The sequence below is a fragment of the Malaclemys terrapin genome, chromosome 7 (genome assembly GCF_027887155.1).
Source record: "Malaclemys terrapin pileata isolate rMalTer1 chromosome 7, rMalTer1.hap1, whole genome shotgun sequence".
In the NCBI taxonomy this organism is placed as follows: Eukaryota; Metazoa; Chordata; order Testudines; family Emydidae; genus Malaclemys; species Malaclemys terrapin.
Window position 1 is genome coordinate 126,228,123 of NC_071511.1, and position 20,411 is coordinate 126,248,533.

At 53.3% G+C, this 20,411-nt stretch overlaps 1 protein-coding gene across 3 annotated transcripts in view; it reads right to left on the reverse strand.

Moving 5' to 3' along the window:
* ARMH3 (armadillo like helical domain containing 3) overlaps window positions 1–20,411 on the reverse strand; it is a 182,177-nt gene that overhangs the window by 24,337 nt on the left and 137,429 nt on the right. For all 3 annotated transcript variants that reach the window (XM_054035649.1, XM_054035647.1, XM_054035648.1), the window contains exon 24: window positions 13,637–13,715. In XM_054035649.1, the coding sequence (XP_053891624.1) occupies window positions 13,637–13,715 (79 nt within the window). The remainder of the gene's footprint in view (window positions 1–13,636; window positions 13,716–20,411) is intronic.

Below are 20,411 nucleotides of genomic sequence, written 5' to 3' on the forward strand. Positions count from 1 at the left end.
AGGGCAGGTAATTGGTGGGAAAGGATGGTCAGCAGCAGGTGCAGTGACTAATTAACTTCCTAGGGCGGTGATTCCTCTCATGACACCACCACCCAAGTCCCATTTGTATTTACGGTACCAACGGGGAGCCCTGGCTTCAAACTCTGAACCATACCAGATTCTGAGAGGCCTGACATTCAGTCCCTTCCCGCAAAACAGACCTGAAGCATTCTCCTCCCTCTGGGCATGGCTGAGAGCAAAACGGCTGAGTCATGCAATGGAGGCCGTGGGAAAGTTTCTAAAAGCTGAAGGCATGATGCCCACATCATGTCAACGTCCTCCCCTGCAGCGCTGCTTGAGTGCGTCACACATTTGGGTCTTGGAGAAGGCGGAGAGCTAGGAATTAAGGTAGATCTCTTTATTCCCCCGTGAAAGAGTTTAACTCAGCAACAGATGCTGCCCACTCTCCCACATGTGTCAAATGGCACTCAGGGAAGTGGCACTATGCTTGTTCCAAACCATCTGCAGTAGGGAGAGATACTCCATGGGGCTGAAGGCAGGCTTGAAAAGTCCGCGGTGGTTACGTGGCTAGATGTTTCAGCAGCACTACCCACGCTGCATAGAAGATCTCCAACAAAGAGAGGGAGTTAAAAAGCGGCAGACACCAGGATGGAGATACGAGTCCTAGGAGAAGCAAGTGAATCTCAACAGATCAAACTTCCAACCTGGCTACCCTGAACCTGCATACAAACCATATCCCTGCTTCCAGATCACTCTTGTCCCACTGACTCCAGATGTTGAAAATGAAAGAATGAACTAATTATTTAGAACAGGGGAGGCCAAATACAGCCTGCAGGTGATACGTGACCAGGGAGTTCTACCATGCAACCTGTGCCTGCCTTCATTTTCAATAGAGATTCACAGATTCCAAGGTCAGAAGGGACCATTGTGATCATCTTGTCTGACCTACTCATAACACAGGCCAGAGATCTGCCCCAAAGTAATTTTTAGAGCAGATATTTCAGAAACACATCCCATCTTGATTTAAAAATTATCAGGGATGGAAAATCCACTCGACCCTTAGTAAATTGTTCCAATGGTTAATTACTCTCACCATTAAAAATGTTACGTCTTATTTCCTGTCTGAATTTGTCTAGCTTCAACTTCCAGCCATTGGATTATGCTGTGCGTGATGTGATGGACAAAGACTACAGGTCCTAGCATGCAATCCTCCATCTCCGTCAGAACAGTCTGGATGTGGTATCTGAAATCTCCACCTCTGTATTAAAAGTTGAGAGTGACACCAATTTGCTACAACTTACCCAGATTAGGTAGAAGTCTCTGGCTCCCAGCAGCTTGCTAGCGCGACCCTGTGCTGGGCAAAGCATGAGGCACCCTGGTTTTGGAAGGGTTGCACATGCCTTTTGGTGCACAAGAGAAGTGGAAGACGAGGCACGTTCACCACCTCTGACAGGGCAGAACTTTCCTGCAAGCACTACAGAGGGAGACTGCTGCTGGCATGTCGTCCTGAGGAACAGCAGTGAAAGCGTGCCGAATGCTGTCCATACATGACCTCTGCATTCATGCAGCAACGGCTTTGTCCGGAGTGTGGAACATTGATTTTGACAGAGGTAAAAGAAGGGCAACAACTTCTAACTGAACAACTGACATCAGCACTTCTCCTGCAGGAGGACTGGGGGCTTATTGGTGCTGGGTATCTGCCTCCCAGAAGGGACTGGAGATGGTGGTGCGCAGTGCAACACTCATCAGAGCGTGGCTTAGTCCCCGTATTCTGCAGTGCGGTTCCCAGACCATGGTCCTTGTCCTACCAGTGGTTGCTTTCAGATGCCAAAGTCTTGTTACAAGAAGCTAAAAGACACATCCCATTCTGTGTTTATGTCACTTGTCCAGGTAACTGCCCCATCACAATGGCAGTCTTTCCATCACAATGTGAGCTGTTCAGTGTTGTGGGCCATAAGTGGCCAGTGGCTCCTGCCCAGCCTCTCAGTTGCTTCATCACTTCTCCCAGCTCCCTCCATTGGGTTTAATCTGCTGCTGACCTCCCATCTCCATCATCTCAACCCAACGCCCCTCCAGCTTTGTCCCAGTCGTGAGGAGCCACATCCTCATTCCCAGTCTGGTTTTCCACATGCAACTGACAGTGCCTGTGAGAGTGGGCACCAAGTGGACATCCAGGGACCTGATTCGCATGCACAAATGTGGCGGCACTTGTGAAAAATGGTGTCTATGGATGCAATCAGAAGGGCCCGTGAAATCAGGGGCAGGCACGTGGATGGCTGACCCATTGGGCAGGCTCTGATTCTCCTTGGCTTGCTCTGTGTCTCAGCATGCTTTAGTCTGCGAGCCAGTAGGTAACTCAGACTATGAGAAGTCGAGCATGTGGAGCTATAAAAGCATCTGGAGTAGTCAGAGGATTTATGTCAATACTCAGTGACCTCATTACACGGGCTGTGCATTTGTCTCCTTGACTCAGGCAGGCGTCGATATCCAGATATGCACGTGTGCGACTGCAGCACTATCCACACCCAGTCACCCATCCTCTTGTGCAGACCACTCCAATCTCCCTGCTTCCCTTGACGCAGGCAGCCAAAGGACCCGGCCAGTACCGCAGGCTGTCAGTCTGATCCTACGGCTTCCCACTGCAACCGGGCAAGCCCAGTGCGGTGCGGCGCACACTGACTCTCACGTGTGTATTTGACTGTGAGGGTCTCTTTGCCTGCTCCTCCCCCACCTCCCTCCTGCATTAACATGCTCAGGTCAGGAAACTCAAAGTTATGATTTCACTAGCATTTAACATTGCCACATACGTAGAGACCTCTGAGCGTCTGTCTACACTGCAGTTAGATACCCATAGCTGGCCCAGGCTCGGGGGCTTGGGCTAAGGGGCTGTTTAATTGCGGTGTAGGTATTCAAGCTCCCACCTCGCAGGGCCCTAGAGCTGAGGCTCCAGCCCAAGCCTGAACGTCTACATTGCAATTAACCAGCCCCTTTGCCCGAGCCAGCTGGCACAGGCCTGCAGCGGGTGTTAGAGCAGTTTGCACATGCCCTAAGGCAATATCACAAACAACAAAATACTTAGGACGCCTGATTTTAGGTTTTAACCAACGAACACCAATAAAACACCTCGGACACAAAAAAATTAAATGGGTGTTTATCTGAGAAACACCGGAAAAGCTGACTTGTATCTAAGGGCTTGTCCACACAGAGCAGTGATGTGGAGTACAGGGGTGTGACTTCTCAAGAGCATATTGGGCTGCATTAGGAGTATTGCCAGCAGATCAAGGGAAGTGATTATTCCCCTCTATTCGGCACTGGTGAGGCCACACCTGGAGTACTGTGTCCAGTTTTGGACCCCTCTCTACAGATGGGATGTGGACAAATTGGAAAGAGTCCAGCGGAGGGCAACGAAAATGATTAGGGGGCTGGTGCACATGACTTATGAGGAGAGGCTGAGGGAACTGGGATTGTTTAGTCTGCAGAAGAGAAGAGTGAGGGGGGATTTGATAGCTGCTTTCAGCTACCTGAAGGGGGGTTCCAAAGAGGATGGAGCTCGGCTGTTCTCAGTGGTGGCAGATGACAGAACAAGGAGCAATGGTCTCAAGTTGCAGTGCGGGAGGTTTAGGTTGGATATTAGGAAACACTATTTCACTAGGAGGGTGGTGAAGCACTGGAATGGGTTACCTAGGGAGGTGGTGGAATCTCCTTCCTTAGAGGTTTTTAAGGCCCTGCTTGACAAAGCCCTGCCTGGGATGATTTAGTTGGGGATTGGTCCTGCTCTGAGCAGGGGGTTGGACTAGATACCTCCTGAGGTCCCTTCCAACCCTAATCTATGATAACGTTTTGTGTATTAATTGGTCCTCGTAGACCCCGCTGGTGTGCTCTAAAGGTTCCTTAGTGCTATGACATAGTGATGTTTAATGCACACTAGGGAACATTACAGAGAGACTACACAGTACACTACATATAGAGCGAAAGCCCCTCCCCCTCATCCCCAATTTTTGGGACATAAAATCCCCAAATTGTTTAAAACACGAAAATATTAAATTAAAAAACTCCAAAGATCAGAAGCTCTAAAAATACTCACATGGGGACTGAATTACAGCAGCTGCGGGGACATTTCGGGGGATACCCTGTGGTTTGTGCGTGGAGAAATTTCAACCGCAATGATTCGTTGTTTGGGGGTTGCATTTAGTAAGAGTTAGAAGTTCCCAGCTCTGCGCCCCGAGAAGTGTTGTGGGTGCTACTGGAAACCACCACCACTGTCAGTCTCCCAAGGGGTGTCAACTGCTCAGAATGCATTCACGGGGGCGTGGGGCTCTCTGAAGCCCATGCTCTTCCTGTGGGAGGTTGCCCCACCTGATCTCTGTCTGGTGCAGCCACAGGATAGACATGTAAGTTGCACCTAGGGAAGCTGTAATTGCCAACAGGGGTAGCGCTGATGGAAGCTGTCGTGTGGACAGGACTCGGTGCTTTTTTACCACTGAGGTCACACCCTATTCTGGAAACCTGACGTGCTTCCCATCCGCTGGTTAGCGAGTGCCATCAGCAGTGTTACTGAGGGACTTCCTACTGGCAGTCCCCCTCTCCTACAGTCATTTGTATTGAATTGAAGTCCGTGATTTATGTACAAATAAAAGGGTGTTTATAAAAACAGGCAGCCAGGTAAACTCGAACTTGTTCAGGATTCCTAGCCTTGCAGCAGGGCTGCATTGGCACCAGCCACAAGCCAGATGTGGCCACATGCTGATAGCCATGCTTTGCTCTCAGGAAGCTTCCCTGAGCCAATGGAGATCGCACGCGTCTGCAGGGCTCACCCGGCCTACAGGAACGGAGGTGATCGGTAGACGCTGGCGTTTGGCGGCTCCAGCTCCCCGCACGCTGGCTCGGAGTGACTGGTGTTCGTTCACTCAGCATTCCTGCTGGCGAAGGCAGGAGTGGTGACATGGCTCAGCGCAGCAGGCGGGAAGGCTACATTCCCTTTCTGCTCCACTCCGAGGTTTCCCTTGGAGCTCCCTGATGCTGACAGCCCTTGCTGGCTGCATTTCAACTTAATTGCTCAATGTCCAAACGCCGAGTGCTTGAGAGTCAAATCCTCCGACTGAGCCGAGCTCCGCACGGTAATTTCATTTGGTTTCCCTGCAGACACTGCACCTTTCTGCATCAGTAGCATTTGTTCTCTCTTTGCACGGTAACTGCAAAGCTCCATTTGGTTCCCGCTCAGAAATCAGAGCAATGACCTAGTTTGTCACTTAGGAAAATGGATGCAGCTCGGGGTAGAAGATCCTACAAGAGGCACAGGAGGGCGAGCAAAAAATCTGAATGGAGGAAGGCAGAAAAATGCAGCTAGTCTACATTACGGCACACTCCCAGCAAGGGAGGTCAGACAGGACAGCCCTCAAAAGGCAGGCGGGCTTCTCCCCAAGGAGCAGTCAGCGCTGCGGGTGGCCGGCACTGCATTGCTAGCAGGCAGGCAGAGGTTGCTGGTAAAAGGCTAAGAAGGTGCCAAAGGTTATAATTTAAGCTGAAGACCTGTAAGGTATGGGACACAGCCCAGCCATACCCCTGGTTCTGCTACTCTCCTTCCCTCTGGGAAGCGGGGCTGGACTGATGGCCGGGGCACCCGAAACCTGCCACCTGCACAGGGGACGTCTTTCTAGACAATGCCAGAGCCAGAGGCCTCCCATTTCAGACCTGTCAGCCGAGCGTTGTGAACCAGCTAGAAAGGCTCCAGTGTGTGTGAATTGGTGGTTCCGGACCCCCGGAGACATGCCAGAATGGAGATCCGCTAGCCCACCTCCCTGCAAACCCCGGCACCACCTCAGTGCCCAGCCTGCGGACTGGACCTGGGGCGAGACTGCTGCCTGGTCCCTTCAGCGGGGTGTGCTCGAATTCACAGCACAGACAAGCCCCAGCTCACACGGCTGCCCAGGGGTCAGCGCAGAATCCATCAGCCACGTCCGGGAGCAGAGACGGTCCATGACGGCAGAGGAACGGGGACCCAGAGGCCAGCCCAGGCTTGGAAAGGGGAGAAGCTCTGCTTTAAAGGAGGGGGGTGCCAATGGAGCACTGGGGAAGAACCAGATGTGTGAACGGAGCCAGGCTGGGGGACAGCACGGGCGGAAGGTGACAGCACAGTGACGACTATTGCAGGGAGGCGGTGTGGTCGGGCTCTGCTTTCTTTAAATAAATTAGTCTCAGGCCCCGTGGGCCTGGGCTAAGCCACTGGCCTGCTGCAAAAATATGCATTTTAGGACAACGGAAAATCCCAAACCCCAGTGGTGCCACGGACTCCGGCGATCCTGGCCCACGTCGGGAGAGCAGCAGCCAACGCCAGTCTGAAGGGGCAAGTGCACAGAAGGGCGTGGTCGGAGCCTCGTATTCCCCCCACAACCACACACACACACACCCAGGATCCAGGCTGTCTCTGATCAGAATCTCGGGCAGGCAGGCAGGCAGGCGAGAGCTGGCCGGGTGCACACATGCCTGGAGCGACAGAGGGTGCTGTGTGATGAGCTCACACTGACACAGCCAGGCAGGGGAAGTCTGCACAGCTCCTGCATGAATTACATGCCTGGCAACCACCCCGCGTCTATTGCTCCCCCGGCTTCCTGAGGGATTTCTTTAAAAAGCGAATCTCAAGTTTTACAAAATGCAAACTGAGCCGAGCGCTCACATGGCCAGTGACAGCTTCTCCTTTCATCTCAGCTGTGGAAAGTTGTAATTTAAACTTTACAAACGCAGGTGGCTCTGGTAATTCGGCAGTGCCCCTCGGAGGAGCTCTCCGGCCTACACAGATGAGTAATGGTGAGACTGGCAGAATTCTGCTTTGTACTCACACCACATCCTTCAGCCAAAGAGCTCAAAGTGCTTTACAAACACCATCACCCCATTTTCCAGATGGGGAAACATAGGCCACAAGGCTGCCCAGTGACACAAGAACCGGGAGTCACCCAATGAAATTGATAGGCAGCAGGTTTAAAACAAACACAAGGAGTATTTCTTCACACAACGCTCAGTCAACCCGTGGAACTCCTTGCCAGAGGATGTTGTGAAGGCCAAAACTATAACAGGGTTCAAAAAAGACCGAGATCAGTTCACAGAGGACAGGCCCATCAATGGCTATTAGCCAAGATAGTCAAGGATGCAGCCCCATGCTCTGGGTGTCCCTAAACCTCTGACTGCCAGATGCTGGGACTGGGCGACGGGGGATCCATCACTCAGTGATTCCCTGTTCTGTTCATTCCCTCTGGGACACCCGGCATTGGCCACTGTCGGAAGACAGGAGACTGGACTAGCTGGAACTTGGGTCTGACCCAGAATGGCCGTTCTTATGTATCTGTTCAAGATCACACAGCAACTCAGTAACCACTGGAAAGGGAATTCGGGAACACTGATGCCCAAGCCCTGCTCTCTGCTACACCCTTCCCGCTCCGAACTAGGTCTGAAATAGAAAACAAAGATTTTAAGAATTTACCAAGGACCTGGGAACTGTTGATTGTAAATTTTCTGAGCTGAGCTTGTTCCGAGTGCGATATTGGAACTGACTCTGTTCCCGCCACACGTACGGACTGGGCACCAGCGTCACAAAGCTTCTGAAGGCCTGGCCAATTGCCCCAAGTGCTGTCCTGCGGGTTCCTGCAGGGTCCTGTCTCATCAGCCCTCTTGTTCAGGGTGTGATTCGGGGCTCGTGGGTATGGGGGGGAAGGGAGTCAGCAAGGAGGGATGGGCTGCTGAACCCTGGTTTATATCCCCATCTCGTCTGGCCCTGCAGGGGGGTGGAATGACGTACCCAGCGCTCAGCGGACACTGAGGCACACGCGGGAGCTGTGGAAAGCCAATGGAAGCAGTAGCAGAAGTTGCATCAGCCCCCTCCATTGCTAGGGCTGCCAGTTGCCAAGCTGTACACGCTGGGTGTCCTGTTGGATCCCGCGGCACCTGGGCACTCAGGCAGCTGCAGGTACCGTGTGCTTCCTGACCCTGGCACACGGCAAGAAGGTCACAGCCTTCCCTTTCGGACGTGAATGTTGACGTGGTTCTCAGGCCTTCCCCACCTGGAGGGAGACGGTACGTTGCACTCTGCGTGGAGCAACACCTTCAAAGCCCTGGCAAGCGCAGCTAGTGCCTGGCAAGGTGGGTTGCGCACTGTGGGCAAGAAACGCTACGTCAGCCACCACCTCTGTGCCCTGAGACTGGCACCGACTGCCTGCCAGTGGCTGAGCGAAGTCATGGCATTGACTAGAAAACCCCAAAGAGTTTGATCCTGGTTATCTGCGATACACTCCTCTTCATGTGACCAGGCCGCAGCAGCTGTCCTCTGCAGTGCTGAGTTACCAGCCGTCAGCTAGGAGCAGGACATGCTCAGCAAGGGACCCTCAGCTCTCCACCTGCCTCTGTAGTCTGCCAGGAGACAGACCCCAGGACCTTCAGGACACATGGCAAGGCCTCTCCCCTCTGCCAGGCCTTCCCAGGGTGCAGTGGGCTAGGATGGAGAATGGGGTGAAGCGCCCAAGCAGCTTACAGACTCTCAGGCATGGGGAACAGGGGTGCATCCTTCTGGGAGGTGCCACCCATCAAGCTGCCACTACCACACGCTGACTATGTGCCGGAGAAGGGTCTGCTGGGCAGACTGGCTGTATGGAGCCTCCAGGAGGGGGGCGGGCTTGTGGGGGGGCTTCCATTTTATGTTGGGACTGCTGGGGTGGGACGGGTCAGATCAATGGCCGCTTCTGAGAACAGAGCCTTTCCCTTGTCCTTCCAGCACATCTCAGCTGCGCCTTTCACTGCTCCAGGGACGCTTGTTTAATTGCATTCAATGCATTAGCCTAATGAAAGGCACTAAACAGCACTAAGTGATTGCTCTGTAGCTTAACTCCGGTTTGCGCTCACGCATTTTTGCCTGAATTCTGCCCAGATACAGTCAGCCCTGCCTCACTGCCTTAAAGCTGCCCAAGGGCATTATTCAGCATTGTCATTCCTAGGGTACGCTACAAAACGTGGGGGTGAGGGGGCAATTTAACAAACTGCAAAGCCACCTTATCAGCCAGATCCATCACTGCCAGTCTGGATGGGTTAGCGGGAGCATCTGAACTACGCTGACTCCCTGGAACCATGGATTCAGATCTCTTCACACTGCAATGATCACTCGCCTTTCAAGCAATTCATGTGTGGGTGTTTACAATGACACCATCAAACCCAACATTCCTGCCTCTCCTGCATGGATGTTACAGATCTAAGATTTGGGTTTTGCCCCAGTCTCCTCAGCTGAAGACACACACACACAGTTGTGCACTGCATTGCATGTCACTGGACTGCTGCCTTCTACCCCAGGGGTGGCTGCATTTCAGGAGCGATCTGGTTCTTGCACATACCATGTTTAAAGAGCTTCCCCAAGGTGCTATGTTAACGTGGGACGTTATGATGAGATTCCAATGACAGAACAGGTTTAATCCTCGGGGTGTTTTAAAAACACCAGCCAATCAAACGCACACGTTCGCCAACAGACCCTTGGCTCTAGTGCCACTGCAAGGCGTTGCTATGATGGGACACAGCTTATTATAATGGCTTGGAGTTTTTTCCCTAGTGTGGGAAGCAAAGCAAATGGACTAAACCATAGCAACGATGGCTCCCACCGTTAGCACAACTCAGGGCATCTCAAACTGATCACGCGGCCTTGTGGCTTTCTGTCTAAGTCAGTGGTGGAGGCTCCCTGAGCTGTACTTTGGATTAGTCCCTCAGAGCCCTGTCTGCTAACAGAGGGCCAATTAAATGCAAGAACTGGGGGGGTAAGAGAACAGCTGGAGCATGATTTGAGCCAGAGGAAAAACGGCCTTCTGCGATTATCCGAATGGAAGCTGGATTGCAGCTCACTGAATGATAAGCTTGTTATGCCGCGGAACAAGCCAAGCGGTGCCCTCATTTGCCATGCTTTCAGCTGATGCAGTAGTTCTGCTCTGCAGTCACAATCTGTTCTGGTTGCTAGCCCTCCTTCCCCACAATTATCAGGCTAATGCATGCCACACAGGTGTTCCCAGCAGCCTGCCCCGATATGGATGTAACAGGCCTTGTACTCCAGCCCTGCATTCCCGGATGTCTCTGCTGTGGTCAAGAAGGGGAAGGGGCACCTTCTCTTACACAATGATACAGCTGCTTAGGACCACACGTAACTGTCAGCACTTCTGCAGGACAAGTTTAAACCCCCGCAGTGATGATTATAGCGGGAATGGTGCCAAGAACCTGATCTGAACTCGCCGTTTCCTGTCCGGATTCTCCAGCAGATTGGTACGACAGACACCTGTCCTTGGAGGGATCAGTGGGCCTTTTGGCTCCAAGGAGAGCTCAGTACTTAGGTCTTCCCCCCTCACTTGAGCAGCTCTAGGAACAGTGTTAGCGAGAGAGCCGGTCCAGCCAGAGTGCAGCTGATGTGCACCTGGTATTTCGGCGAGAAAGGCCAGCTGTGTGACGCTCTCCACAGCTCGGGTCAGACAAAACTGTGCAGTTGTTCCGCCCGGCTGTAGCTGGTTACCCTGGAGCGCTTCCTGGATCATCATGTCCTTGCTGGTTTTCTCAGCCATCAGGCCCAGTGCTGTTATAATGGTTTCTGTTGAGTAGAAAGTTGGCGGCTTTTGCAAATAAAATAAGATGCAGCGAGTCTGCTGCATGTTAACATGAATGCTCATCAGTAAACAAGAAGAGAGAGCACTTAAACGGCAGACTGAGAATGGTAAGAAATGGACATTAGTGATTAACAAGCTAATAAAGCCTTCACTAGACTTATGGAAAGAACAAGACCCAGCAAAACCTATTTCAGCCAATCAATTAGATACCTTTAAGGACATTAACGAAGCAAATATAAGAAATAAAACTCCTCCAGGACATGCAAAGGGGAGGGGAATCTCTCTCAGGCCCCAGGAGAAGCCCCCGAGCTGGGGAGATCAGGAGAACTGGAAGGAACACAACACTGCAGCGGGGTAAGAGTCGTGGCAAGCCCATGCCCCCTTGGACTGTGGGAGGTGCACAGGTGCCAGAACAAAGGGGAGCCCACATAGGAGCAAAGACAGACACTCGCATGCTGTAGAATCATAGAAGATCAGGGTTTGAAGGGACCTCAGGAGGTCATCTAGTCCCACCCGCTGCTCAGAGCAGGACCAATCCCCAACTAAATCACCCCAGCCAAGGCTTTGTCAAGCCAGGCCTTAAAAACCTCTAAGGAAGGAGATTCCACCACCTCCCTAGGTAACGCATTCCAGTGCTTCACCACCCTCCTAGTGAAATAGTGTTTCCTAATATCCAACCTAGACCTCCCCCACTGCAACTTGAGACCATTGCTCCTTGTTCTGTCATCAGGTAGCACTGAGAACAGTCTAGATCCAATGCAGAATCCAAGCTTTCATTTCAGAAAACGCTTCTAGCCCTCATGGTTGTGAAAGCCAACGTCGAAATGTGAACTGAGCCGAACCTCTGCAGAGCTACCCTGTGAGTTTACAAGAGACAGCCTGGAACGAGAGCTCGGAGCTGGAGCGACCCAGTCCCCAAATTAACCTGTGCGCGTTGACTCTAAACTTTAATGACTGTGCTTTAAATGTCAGCATTAAACATTTCATCGCTGCTCGTTTGACTGGATGCAGAGGGGGGTGGCAATTTGGAGTTGCAGCAGGAAATAAAGGAGGGGGAGAGAGAGAAAGATGGAGAAAGAAGAGAAACTAAAGGCAGAAATTGCAGCAGCCCTACCAACGAGCCGACTTCCCTACTGAATGATGTTGAGTACCCCAAAGTACTGAACAAATACCCAACGATTACTGGGAGTTCGGTTACTACAGAAAAGTCAGATTCTACTCTTGATGTCTGTGCAGCCCCCACCCGCCATCCATGGGAGATGGCTGCAGATTGAAGGGAGTGTGTGGTCCTCGATACATACCCCAGCTCATGGACTCCACTTAAGAGTGGAATTTGCCTCTCTCCCCGAAATGAGTCTGACATTCTGGCTTTTACGCAATCTTCTGGTGCAGTAAATCGCACAGTAGGGGCCACGCCCCACACTCATCAGTGTTCAGGGCCTCTCACCACGGTGAGGTTTCCACCTCCCGTGCAGTTCACCAGGGCTTGGAATTGTTTTGCTTTTCCTTGATGCTTTCACTGCTTCAGGGGGACGCTAAACTTTGACCAAAAGAACTCACACCATCTTTCTGCTTCCTAATCGTCTCCCTCAAACTTCCCAGTGCGTCAGAACTGATTTCATGAGCGGCCTGCTGCCGGAGATTTTAGTTAAAGCACAGCGTATGAAGAAGAAAGAATTCAGCGTGACCTCCCTGATCTGCTGGAGGAGGAGCGCTGTGCTGTGCTGACAGCGAAAAGTGCCCTTCCTTTTTTAGACTCACATATGAACCCAAGCATGGCACAGATGCCTCCCCCATCCGAGCCCGTCCCCCCCTTTTTGGCATCGGATGATGTACAGAAAGTGAATGGGAAGACAGAGCATGAAACATCACAGAACACGCTACTGAGCACGGGACTCTCGGCGGCAGAGCAACGCGAGGAAATCGAGTCGAGCAAATTAGCCGTTGCAGAAACTGTAGATTAGTGCGAGCAAGGAGAGAGTGAAAGGCAGCAGGGCCTGGCTTCCTGGGCATTGTACAAACACCCCGCGGGGGCCTTTGGGTGCTGCTGAAAGGACAGTGGAGAGGGGGTGAGCCTCAGGCTCCAGGCAAAGCATCCCAGGAGGAGAGCGAGAGGGAGGATGGGAAGAACGGGGTTAGCAGTCAGGGCCTTTTCCAGACCAAGCCATGGGTTCATATCCTGAGAGCGTTGCAAGTGAAGAGGGGTTCAGTCCCAGTCCAGCACGACCCAGGTCTCTGCTCTGATAGGCCCAGCGCAGGATACCAGTGCACTGGCACCTGGCGAGTGCCACTGACACACCTCATCCCGCACAGCCCTCAATGCTCCTTCTCCTAGCAGTGCTTCAAAAGAGTCTGAATATTTTATCCCAGAAAATAGACCACCTCTTCCCTTCCGGAGGCCGTGAACATCACCCTGCCCTCCGGAGGCCCCATTTCCACACTTACGCAATTCAGGCTGGACAGGAGGAGGAGAAATCAGACTAGATTACAGGGAAAAAGCCCTTAACAATCAGCCCTCCCTACGAAAACCTTCCTGTTTAAAAATCTACCGCAGAATAGCTGTTCAGGGCATTGTGAATTAAATTATCCTGGAAAATCTCTACCAACTGCAGCATATGTTCTAATGAGCCCAACCGCGGCTCAAATGAAGCTGCATTCAGCGTTTCTCTAATTAGCAGGTAGGGCCATTGCCAAGATCCCACTGCGCATTTCCAAATACCAGAACCACCGAGAGCCACACACCGCACTTGCCAGCGTGACCCCATCTTCTTCCCCACCTGCTCTCTCTTCTGCATGGACCAGGCAGCCGTGATCTGCAGACAGTCCTGGGAAGGCCAGCCTGGCCCCTTCCCTGCGTACCACTGAAGCCGCTGCTGCGTTACCAGCCTAGCGAGAGTGATGAGCAGAGGGGGAAGCCTGGACATTAACGCTCCAGCTGACACCGCTCAGGGCAACGTGCTTGCGGGAATCACCTGAACGCCACGCGGCAGCAATGAAAAAGGGCCGTCAGGTGTGCAGCTTACCTGCTCCTCCGAGAGCTGGGAGATGTGATTCACTGCAGCATAAGACTCGATCTTTGGGTTGAAGTGGTTGATGATGGCTCTGAAAGAGAAGGAGGAAGGCTGTTAGGAATAGATTCCAGGGGACGCGATTCTCTCTAGCAACATGAGCCAGTGCATGGGGTGCGGGGGGTCTTCCAAAGGCTGCGATGCTAGGAGCAATCACCATGCTGCCAGCACCCGGTGATTCTGTCAAACACGGCGCTTGGCCCCAGGCGTTGCGCTCCCAGCTGCCTGGGCAGGGCGTCATCCCCGTGCCAGGGCAGGCTGCAATTCACCCCGCACCTAGTGGGCAGAAAACGAAGGTGGGGATCACAGCCAGGCCCTGCTCGGAGGGATCCCTCTCCCCAGCCAGTGAGGCACTTTCCAAGCCTGCTGCTGCTACCTGCTTGTCTGCGAGGATCCCCACCTCCACTCCCACTTGCCTCTGCGCACTGGTCATTCCAGCCCCAACCCTGCACTCCCTCCAGCCCAAGGCCTTAGGTCTGGCTGGGCCCTCCCCTGGGAGTCAGAGCCCAGCACAGCAGCTGCGAGGCTGGTCTCTCTCGTCTCGTTCACTTCACCAGCAGAAGGTCCCAAGCCCGGGCGGGCAGCAGGGGTAGGGGCTGGGGAGCCCTCAATGCAATCTAAAACTGAGCACAGCAAGCCACGGCGGGAGATTTCCTCTTGACCTCCCATCGGGCTCCCCATGGTGCCACTGGCAGGACAAATGCTAAACCAACCGAGTCTCTGCTGTGAGGCAGCCGGGATGGCGCTGGTGGCAACTGACACTTGGCCAACGCCCTGTGCCAGGCGGAGCTCAGGAACGCAATGGCCTTCGCTGCGGCTCAGAACTGAGGGCGCTGTGATAGTGGCCTGGAGGAAGCTTGCCCAGCCCCGTTATGCTGTGCCAGTAGTCAGGCCTTTCGGTCTCATGCAAATTGCAGTAGTTGAGGTTGGTCCTGCTGTGAGCCGGGGGCTGAACTAGACACCTCCTGAGGTCCCTTCCAACCCTGAGAGTCTATGATTCTATGGAATCAGCATGAAAATCCACTCAGTCTCCCACCCGCACGGTCTAATGGGGTCTCCTCCTCCTGGTCCCCCGCAGGCCCCAGAAGGCCTGTTCGCTGCTAAGAGGCTCAGGGACTGCTGAGATTGCAAGGTGCCAATCAAAGGCAGCAGGGAGAGAGGCTGCCTGGGAGCATCTTTAAGTGCTTACATGGCAGACAAATTAAAAAAAAGAAGCAGGGAAACCTGAAAGCAGGATTGACTCTGCCATCTCCTTCCTCCCGTAACATTCCCAGTGACCCTAAGCCAACTGGCGCGAGGTCTCCAGTGCACACGGAGCAGGCAATCAGTGTGAAGACCGAGCCCACAGCTCTGATACGCAGAGACCCTGCCACCACCCTCATTACGGTTTCCACTCCTTTGACAGATGACACCGGATAATGCAAGTGCGGAAGGTCGCCTGCCAGGCAGCTGATCGCCCCTGCAGGGAGGAAGGGAGTCCGGAGGCTGGTGGCGACGGGCCCTAGCTTTTCCCATTTCACCTGCATGACAGAAGCATCAGTGAGTGAGAACCTCCCTCTCCAGTAGCCAGGCCTCCTGACAGCTGTGGCTTTCAAGCTGGCTGGAGTAATGCTTACACCCCTAACGGCTACCCTACAGGAACAGAAGAAAAGTCGCACAACAACTCCCACAAGGGCTGGCAGCTCAGTGGGACTCGGTGCACTCACGTGGTGCCAGCATTTGTTAAGGAACAGATTGAGCAGTCACTTGGACCCACGGCTGTGAAGCACTGTGAACGGGCTGTTGCTTGATCCCTGCTCAGCTCTGAGCTCATGGAGTGGGACCCGCAATCACCCTGGGGAACTGGCTTCGGTTGGAATCGGGCTTTGGAAAGCCTTTAACTAAAGCACACGTCCCACGGGCCAGAGGAGGCGCTGGGGAGCGTGGGCATGTTCAGCCGTTTTGTTTCTTTAACAAACCTCCTCGCGCTTTCCCAGCACGCTCTGCTGTGGTGCTGCCTTCCTCGGGACAGCAGAGCGAGAACCACCCAGGCTGAAATCTGGGCCTGCCTCTCCGGGTTCTTCTCTCGGTCCCCAGCACCACGACACCCGCGGACACAGCACATGGGAACAGACCCGCTCTGCAGCTGCGACTCTGCGCAGCACATGGGCGCTGGGCTCCGTGGCGTGCAGACACCCCCTGCCTGGGCCCCCCAATCCCTGCTTCGCCTCCATCCTCACAGCAGAGCCATACCAGGGCTACTGCAAGCCTCCCACAAAGCCCTGCTGCGCGGGATTCCTTTCTCCATCAAAGGGGAGATAACTCGGAAACTTCTCGGTGTTTTACCCCTCAAAACTTCTGCCGTATAGACGTGAAACTAGGAGCCATCTGCTGCCCTGGGATGCACCTCAGAGCTGCCGTACGTCTCGTTCCCAGCTGGAATTTCACTCGGCAACGCAGCTACTCCACAGGCTGCTGCAGCCAAGCGCCATAGGGAGAAGAGCAGCTCTTTGCACAAGCTCCCCTTACGGGCAACAAAGCCGCTCTCTTGGCTTGCATTGCCCCCATACAGCTCCCTGCTCTGGGGGCTGGGATAATTTCACCCAGCAGTAGCACGGATCACAGGACCCAGTGCGTGGAGGTGCCCAGAGCTATTTTAAAAGATCTGAGAGAGAGAGAGAGAGAAAGCTGCGCCCGGTATTCGTGAGGAGCTGGCGAGCTCCTCGGCACATCTGAACAGTGAGGAAACCGTGAAGCTCTGACTGCAGGAGGGAACGTTTCGATCCCCGGTCCAGCCTCTGACGCTGGGCACGCTAACCTATTCCCACACTGCACGCACCCGGGTTTCTGCCTGATAAATAGCCTTCAGAGCAACCTGGGGATGCCCTTCTCCAGGGTCTGTGGCACTCAGCAACTCCATGGAGGAGATGCCTCTTGTCCGCCAGCACCACGTGCCCTGCCTGATCTACAGCGCAGTGGCCGCTGTCTCCAGCCGGCGAGAGCAGAGGCTGTCGCTGCTTGCAGGAGGGAAGAGAGTGAAATGAGGGCCCAACCATCCAAGAGTGGATCCCAGCTGACCTTGTCTTTGGGTCAAGGCCGAATGCAGCGAGGGAGAATGCACCTGTGAACATCCGGAAGAGTGAGAGGTGCAGAGGGGCTCAGAATAAGCTGCACTGATCTCCTCCTCCTACCTAGGAGGACCCTTGCCCACTGACTAGTCAAGTCCAGTATCAACTCCCTCGGCTCTCATACCTGCTCTGTGCAGCATTTCGAGCAGAGAAAGGCACTCGGGGACCACGCGAGCACCCAGAAACCAAAGGACAAGTTCATGTTTCTTTCCGAAAGAAGGACCAGCAGTCGGCTACCATCTGTGCTGTAGACCTTATTGACTGGGAGCCGGGGTGGGGGCTGGTGGGCGAGCACACAGGGGCTAAGGGCAAAGTTTTCAGAAGTGACTTAGGAGCCTAAGTCTCATTGAAAGCCAGTGGGATTTAGCCTCCTGAATCACTTGCCGCTTCCGAAAACGTTAGCCGAAATCCTCCATGTCTCAGTGCCTCGTCGCTGGAGAATGTGTTTTCTGTGTGTCCGGCCTGGGCCCGTGGGGAGAACACAGCCAGAGGCAATGGGTGCTGCATCAGGAAGAAGCCTATAGCAAAATGCCGCACGCAGCCCCCTGGCAGGGGTAAAGGGCTAAATGTCATTGCAGGGTGTGTCAAACTCGTCGCATGCTGTCATCAAGGCACGTGAGACCCGGCTGGCTTCCCTGACCATTGTGCTGGCCGCAACAACCAGGGGGCCTGGGTGCAAAATGGAGCGAAGTGAGGCAGGCAAAAGGGGCAGCAATGCTGAAATGTGGCCAGGAATTGCATTGCTGATCGCTGACTCGGGGGCTCTCCCTGCTCAGAAATTGAAGTGTGGCAGGTGGCTACAGAAAGGAACAGGAAGCCTGTTAGCAAGTCAGCAATACTGGCCTCCGTTCAGTCCATTTATCAAGCCCTTGTTGTTCCCAGTCCAAGGCAGGTCAAATACCAGGCGCTGGGCACAGAGTGCAATCTGCAGCCAGAGCTGTTTCACGCACAAAAGCGGCATCACCAGCTCATCTTTCTCTCTTACCCCAATGCAGCTCCCATCGGCCAGGGTTCCAATCTACTCAGCATTCAGAGGCTGTGAAATGCTCCTAGCATCACCCCCAACTGGCTGGCGTTCATCCCTTCACGGCTGCACAGGGGTGATCTATGCCCACAACAGTTCTGTCAACTCAACTGAACAATGGTGAGAGTCTTTTGCAGCACTGGCGGGACCTCTGGCCACACTGTGCACAGCATCACGCTTAGCATCAAAACCAGAACCCCAACCAAGCGTTATGACTATTTGTATAGCCACAGCCCCCAGGAGTCCCTACCGGGGACCAGGCCCCCGTGCACCCTGTTAGAGGCGGTACAAACACAGAGCAAAAAGATGGTCCCTCCCCCAAGTCTAAGTAACTCAACACCATCCTCATTTCTCTTTGACCTTTGTCGAGGTAACAGGCCACTTTAATTAAGGTTTCATTTTTTAAACAAATGCCTGTAGGGCTGTCACAGAGTTGGGGGGAGGAAAGTACCTGTACCCCCGGCTTCCTGCGACTCACCATGACTCTCAGCCAGCCAGTAAAGCAGGTTTATTTAGACGACAGGAACATGGTCCAAGACAGATCTTGCAAGTACACACAATAGGACCCCCTCAGTCAGGTCCATCTTGGGGGGCCAGGGGAGGCCAGGAGGTCTGTCTGGCCTCCCAGCCAGCTTCAAACTGAAACTCTCCAGCCTCTCCTCTGCCTTTGTCTCTTTCCGGTGCCAGGAGGTCACCTGATCTCTTTGTTCTCCGACACCTTCAGTTGGCACCTTTGTAGAGGAAGGGCCCAGGTCATTAGTTGCCAGGAGACAGAGTGTCGGCCATTCTCTGTGCAGACAGTATCACAGGGGCCCTCTTGGGCTCTGCAACAATCACACATCCTGATCCCCTCCCACCTAGATACCTAAGAAATGCATAGGGGAAACTGAGGCACCCACACAGTATTCAGGGAAAACATTAAGAACAGTCCCACTTCGTCACAAGGGCATTTCTCAAAAGCAGGCAGGATTAAACACAAGCAAACCATCTGGAATGGCAGAGGAACTTCTCCTCCCTATTCTGCTTTCATCACAGGCAGCTACTTTGGAGCCGGCTGTTGGATTTCTTCAGCTCCCTCAATTTAACGAGCCCACAATTAACCAAGTCCACAACTTGAGAGAGCGCATCTCCTCGCCACACAAAGAAACAGCAGGGGAGAAGACAAGACAAAGGGCTATTTTAATCAAAAGAGAGCTCAGATTTCAGCTCACCAGAAACATCTGACTCAGCACTGTTGTCATTTGGTGGAAGAAATAAGCCCGCCACACCTGTTCAGTTCTATCACACTGAGACTTATTGATTGTGAAGACAGGCTACGTGTCAGGTGGAGACGCACGTCCTATTTATTTAATGAGATGGGGACAGAAGCGTAAGTGTGGGGGGAGTTGAGCTTTGGCAGGTTTCCAGCTTCCCTCATTTGATCCAGCTCCTTCCCGGATGGGGAGCATACAGAGTGGTGGTGATTTCTACCCTGATCCATGTCTCTCTCCAATGTGCATTTCCACCTCATCACTTGTGGGATATTAAACAATTGGTTACACCAGCCTCGTTCGAAGGATGAGCTAATTTTCTTTAGCATGGCTCATCGCCAGAGATTTAAGCCAAGTGAGATGCCAAAGTCCCACCCTTTCACCTAAGTCGCTTCCTCTAGGCTTCTTGTCTAAGGCCAATCTGCGAGGTGAGAAGAGAACTACTCCAGCACCGTGCCAGCAGTTAATCCAGGTGTCCTGGACCGCACCTGGGATTCTAGCCCCAGCAGTAGTTCCACACGGCCAGTCTGCTGCGGGAATCCTGCAGCAAGGCTCAGCCGAGTGCCCTCCACGGCCTAGGAATCACAGACTGTGGCGCTCCGGGCAGCGAGCTCCCCTTTGGAGTGTTAGAATTACTCATTAGCCTTAGCGAATGGCTTTACTAAATTAAGCAACATAAATGATCAAAACATTGTCAGAGGCTTCTTAAATGCCAAATGTTATCATGAGTATTAATGCACAGGAAGAATTTCAGACCTAGCATAGGAGACTAATGGGGCTAACGTGCCCTCTCCCCGGCCAGCGCACTGCTCGTTGACTTCATCGTTCTGACGAGATCCTGCCTCAGCGACGCAACGTCCAGGGGATCACCATGTTAAAAGGAGAGGCAACACTCCCTCCATACCTTGCTTCCAAAAGCAAGAATTAACGCTGGGAGATACTTCAGAGAGTCAGCGCTCCTTCGATGGGTGCTGCCTGATCAACGCCGCACACCAAGAGCCGTTTCAGCGTCTAGAGCTTGTCATCTGGTTCCTGGCTGTTCGACAGTAGAGCACAAAGCTCGGCAGGTCCAGCCTGCCCAAAGTGCTGATTGACACGCCCTTTGGGGGTGGGCTAGAAGGGTCAGAGTGCTTTGATACAAGCACAGGTCACAGCAGGCATACCTGAGGCCATCTCTTCCCCCTCTAACCCCATCCAGCAGCCTCTCTAAATGCCTGGGCCACGCTCCTTGTCGGCAGGGACTCTCCCTTACTATAAAAACAACAAGGAGTCTGGTGGCACCTTAAAGACTAACAGATTTATTTGGGCATAAGCTTTCGTGAGTAAAAACCTCACTTCTTCGGATGCAT